This window comes from Arachis duranensis, chromosome 1 (assembly GCF_000817695.3).
Source record: "Arachis duranensis cultivar V14167 chromosome 1, aradu.V14167.gnm2.J7QH, whole genome shotgun sequence".
NCBI classification, from domain to species: domain Eukaryota; kingdom Viridiplantae; phylum Streptophyta; class Magnoliopsida; order Fabales; family Fabaceae; genus Arachis; species Arachis duranensis.
Window position 1 is genome coordinate 11,715,573 of NC_029772.3, and position 6,078 is coordinate 11,721,650.

Genomic DNA, 6,078 nt, shown 5'->3' on the forward strand with positions numbered 1-6,078 from the left:
TTTTTTTTTTTTAAATTAATTATATATATATATATATATATTATGCTATTTCATGAAGAATGAGATCTATTTCTTATACCAAATAAATAATTGATCAGTTTTTGATATATCTCAGGTGTCTTCACTTTTTATTTGGACATATTTGTATATCATCATGGGGGCAAATATGGAAAGGAACACTGAAATTATGAACACTTGTAGTGATTACTCAACCATCACTGAATCATTGATTATTCCTTCAACAAACATAGTCAGCTCTGATAACATTTCTATTCAATATGATGAGTCAATATCTAATAACAGAATTGGGAACAAGGTAATACCATAATATCTGCTTAATAATTATTTATTGCATATATATTCCTTTCATTATTGAATAAAATTTAACTTCTCTTATAATGGAATCAATGATGAGAAGTTTAATCTCTGAATTATGAAGGAATAACAATGCACAACGAACTAAGTTGAAAATAAGTTAAAGAAAATATTTGGTAACAAAAAAAATTAATTAAAAAATAAGTTAGAATATTATCGATAAATTAAAGAGTATAAATATTAAATAAAATAAGTTTTGATTATTTTTTTTTTATTTTTCTAATATTATCGATAAATTAAATATCAACTCTAGAACCATGCATGTAAAATGAATTAAAATTGAATAGGTCAATTAATTATGAATGCCACCAGTTTACAATAATTTTCTATTATATATATTGCAGATGTCATTCTTGGATTATATTACATGGCCAATTACGAAATGTAATAAATATATCAAGCTCGAGATGGTGTTTACACCATCAACAATTGCAGTGGTATTGTTATAATGTTATATTTGATCATTATTTCATATTTATATATGTATATGCTTCCATTAATATATATATATGGTTATTATTAATTATTAATGCTACCTATATCATTATTATTTGATATTTTCTGGTTCTCTTTGCATTGGTCAGATCATAGGATTTATCATTGGAGCAGTCTCTCCAATTCAAAAGCTCATGGTTGGTGATGATGCTCCTCTTCGTGCTATTATCAAATCTATAGCTTTGGTAGGGTATGTGATCTTAATTTAATTAATTTGCTTGTCTCGTGTTTTTTTTTACTATATATAGTATGAAAGCTTCAAACTATTATATAATCCTATCAATTTACAAAAAAAAAAACCTAGCTATTACACATCATTCTTATTTAAAAAATATTCTATATACACTCAAATCAATTGCTATATATTTACATATATTTATATAAATTATTTCATACATTTTTTAATAAAAAAAATAAACTGTTACAATAATCAAACCTTTAATAGAATTAGACGAATAATGAAATAAATTTATTTATAGTAATATAATATTTTTAATTTTATGAGGTTTCAAATAATATTTAGGATTAAATACGATTTTTATCTCTAAGATAAGGGTTGAAAATTTTTTTCGTCTCCAACTTTTTTGGCTTACAAAATCGTCTCCAAAATTTAACTTAGTTTCAAAATCGTTCTTTAGACCAAAATACCTTTTCCCTTCATCTCCAAAATCCTCATTTTCTATTCTTCTTCTTTTTTTTTCTATCACAGCATCATCTCTTCTTTTTTCTTCTTCTTCTTCATCAAAGCATCAGCAATAACAACAATGAAACAATGTAATAAACGTAAAAAAAAGACAACTAAAACCAGAAGCAGAAGAAACCAGAAGTATCAACAAATCTGTATAATCTCTATCACTATCTCTCTTAACTCCAAAGAAGAAGAAGAAGAACAACAACAACAACAAAAGAAATAGAAGAAGAAACAACCAAAAGCATCAACAACAACAATGGATAATAAAATTAGAATCAGAAGCAAAAGAAATAGAAGCAGAACCATAGAAACAGAATGAAATTAGAATCTACCACAATAATAGAATCATAATAAAAAATAATGTAATTAACAAAATCAACAAATCCACAAATAAAAAAATTCAACAATATAATTAACAGTAGAAATAGAAGACAATAATGTAATTAACAAAATTAACAAATCAGAAATAGAATTAGAACCCTAGGAAGCACAGCGGCGAGGACGCGAAGCACAACGACGAGTGACAAAGAGCAGCGGCGACCGACAAAGAACAGTAGTGACTGAGCGAGAAGGAGGAGCAGAAACGCCGAGCGGCGTGTGACATCCACCCTCGCGAATCTGCTGGCGTCGACGTTGAGCAAAGAAGAAGAGCAGTTGCGAGATCCAATTGTGAGATCTAGTAGTGGCGAAGATGCGAACAACGAGGAGCAACGACGAACGGCGAAAAACAGCAACGGCGAATTTCCTTCCCCGAACCCCCTCCCCCAAAGCGTGATTCCCTTTCTCCTTTTAACCCACCAAAATTGAAATTTTGATAAAAATGACGATTTTAAAATTAAGTTAAATTTTAGGAACGATTTTGTAAGAAAAAAAAGTTAAAGACAAAAAAAAATTTTAATCCTTATCTTAAAAACCAAAATCGTACTTAACCCTAATATTTATATATACGATAGTTGATTATTTATAGCTAATTTTTTATATACATGGAATATAACGTGTTCTTATTATTATATTGTCCCATTGAATGAAAAAAAAAAAAACTTATTATATACCTAATCGCAGGGAAGGAACAATTGTGTCCATGACTTTGATAGTAGGAGCAAATCTTCTTGATGGTATATTTAATTTTATCAATTGTAATTATACTTTTTTTTTTTACATATCAAATTTGACAATTTTTCTTACTTATTTAAATGTTATTCCAAATTTATTTGACAGGTTTAAAGCAATCAGGAATAAGCTGGTATCTAATAATAGGGATTACGGTAGTGCGGTTCATATTATCACCATTATTGGGTGTTTTGATTGTTAAGGCTGCATATTATTGGGGATTGGTTGGATCATACAATTTATATCAGTTTGTTCTTATGCTTCAGTATGCACTTCCTCCTGCAACTTCTGTAGGTATGATCAATTCAATCCACATATTTATTTGTAATAATTAGGGGTTTTTTGAGTTATTAATATCTAAATTTGTATGTGATAATCAGAGTTTAAATATATAAGCCTAAGTTTTAATTAAGAGAATAGATTTATACATTGTTAGTGAAGGCAATATATACTAATTTTTTTTGATATAACACTAAAATTTAGACTATTATCATCACATGTTTGTTTAAGTAGTGTCTAAATAATGAGACTTATTTTTTTTAAGATTTAATTATTCTGTTGATCTCTATAATTTTACTGAATTTTTAATTAGGTACGAAATATTCTATTAAATAAAACGAAATATTCAGTCAAGTGTTAGACATATTTATTTTGTTTAACAGAATATTCAGTTAATTCTAATATTTCTGTCAATTACAAAATCTAATATGGTATATATAGAGATCCACTTGAGAAAAAAAAGTATAAGGATATCTAATCGAAAATTCAGTAAAATTATAGGATCGATAAATTAAAGTAATTAAATTTTTTTAAATATTTTATTATTATTTTTTATCTATGTACTTTTCAAAAAATGAAAATTTTTTACCTACGATCCTTAATCACTAGATTATAATTGATTTATATGCGTTTATAGCATGTAAAATATATACATACATCTATATTCTAAAAATACGACTTGATCGACAAGAAGCTAATAAACAATAATAAGACTGTGTAATTATAATTTGTCAACGCTAATTAATTAATTAATTAAGGTTGAATGCATGTGCATGCAGGAACAATTGCTCAGTTGCTTGGGGTTGCTGAAAGTGAATGTTCCTTAATAATGCTATGGACCTATGCAGTTTCTACATTTACTCTCACTCTTTGGTGCACTTTCTTCATGTGGATGCTCGACTGACTCATTTTCAAGCGTTATTCAAATAATATATATTTTAATTGTTTCAAGATAGAAAACAAAAAGAAGGGAACAAATTCACCCTTTAATTATTAACTATTTCATTCTCATTTGGTTCTCTTCTTTGAAATTTTCTTTTCTTTTTCCGAATATATAGGAGGTATCCATATGATAATAATAATTATATCTATTACATATAATCAAATTAAAGGAGTTTCGTCATACAAATAGTGTTGAATTCAGAGTCTCTATTTTTTTTAATTTAGAAGACTGCAAATAGTGTTGCCGGCTAAAGCAGCTGCTTCTGGCACGGACATTCACTCGAATTGGAGCCAACTATGGAGTGAACTTCAACATCTAATAGATTTAGATATGACCCTAGTCAATTAATTTGGTTTTGTCTCTTTTTTCTTTTTTTTCTATTTAGTCACCCAAAAAAAATTAAAGGAGTTTCGTCATACACAATATTATTTTTTTCCTAACTATCATTTTCATATATATATATATATATAATATTTTTTTTGTCCTTAAAATTTAATTTGTCAAAAATTTTAAAAATATTCTTGAATTTTATTTTGTTTCACTTTTATCTCTAAAATTTTTAATTTACATCAAGTATATCTCTAACAGTTAAATTTTTAAAAAGCTTAGGACTAATATATATATAATCCAATAATAATGCATGACAACTATGTCTGATTTGTTTATGTTAAAAATTATTATTATAAAATTATTGCTGAATTATTACTCTTAATTTTTTTAAAAAATTAAGCATAAAAAACATATTTAATGCAATTTAAAAATTTGTAGGATAAAATTAAAATAAAATCATAATTAGAGATATTTTTTAAATTTTNAGAATAAAGTATTTATTATTTTAAATAATTATAATCTCACATTTGTCATTATTACCCATATTTAATAGTAAACAAATTTTATATAACTATTATACTTTTAAAAGTAAATACTCACGTTTTAATTTGTCCCTAAAATATAAAATGATAAATCAATCTAATATTTGAAAATTTAAAACGTAATTCACGTTAATATACTATTTGGTGCCACATATTAAATACGAAATCTATAGATAAAACTCCAATAGAATCTAATACTACTCAGTCCAAATTAACATGATAAATATAGGGAGACAATAAATTTAATATACAACGTTTACAATAAAAATAAAAATAAAAATAAAATTAACATTAAATGATAATTAAAGCCTCCCAATAAGCGCTTCTTTAATGTCAATAGCTTGACAGTGGGCTCTTGTGGAGCCATTTAAAATTTAAAGTAAATAAGGATTTGCAACAATTACATACACTACAAAGACAGTTTCTCTTTCTTGATGTGACTTCCTTCTCGTACATTCTCTTCTTGTCTCACTAGCGTCGTGCCGCCACCAACAACAGCCATTGTCGCTCATAGCTCTGACTGACGTCATCATGCACACCGTGAACGCTCGAGCAAAACCATCACGCAGTTTGTGTCATTCGCTCGAGCAGCTTAGGCAGTTTTTTTTACTCTCTCTATACTGAAGCTGTAAAGATCACCATCGTCTGTCATCCAGAACGCAATCCGACACCGTCCAACTGTCTGAGAGCGTCCGACGAAGACACCCCCTTCGTGCACGTTGCGTCCGTCGCATAGCCCACCAATGCGGCGGTCGTACAGCCCCCGGCAGTCGGCGGGTTTCAACGTCCTAGCATCATCATCTGCGACATACAGCGGGTGGGGATGGTGCCACGTGTACAGTGATTTGGAGTTCAGTGGGTTACCTCCGGTGGATGTGGTGCATCGGATTGATGATATCAAGAATGTGAGTGCTTTGTTTCATGGTGTTGCAGAGGTTTCCGGCTAAGGTATATATATTAATGGACGAATTTAGATGCTGCATGTTCAATTTACTACGTATGTAGATGGTTATTTTAATTCTTAATTGGATGATTATTTTGTTTGATCATTTTAATTATATGCAATTAACAAATATTGGATGGTCATTTTAATAAGTAGTCGAATGTTATTTTAAGGGTTAAGTACTGTTTTTGTCCCTAAGGTCTGGGTAAAAATCAAATTCGTCTTCAACATTTTTTTGTTATTAAAATCATCCCCAACATTACAAAACGTTATAAAATCGTCCTTTTTTTATCTCAATTTTATTTTTTGACCAAATTGTCCTTAACTATTAATAAAAAAATAAAAAATATATTAAAAAATAAAAACATAA

At 28.1% G+C, this 6,078-nt stretch overlaps 1 protein-coding gene across 1 annotated transcript; it reads left to right on the forward strand.

Moving 5' to 3' along the window:
- Positions 1 to 935: 935 nt before the first annotated feature.
- Positions 936 to 3,854, forward strand: LOC127747589 (protein PIN-LIKES 3-like; the record flags this gene model as incomplete). The annotated part of the gene is made up of 4 exons (XM_052261649.1): positions 936 to 1,060; positions 2,624 to 2,676; positions 2,780 to 2,965; positions 3,730 to 3,854. Coding segments are annotated over 4 exons (489 nt in total), but the record flags the coding sequence as incomplete, so codon positions are not given.
- Between the last annotated feature and the right edge of the window lie 2,224 nt (positions 3,855 to 6,078).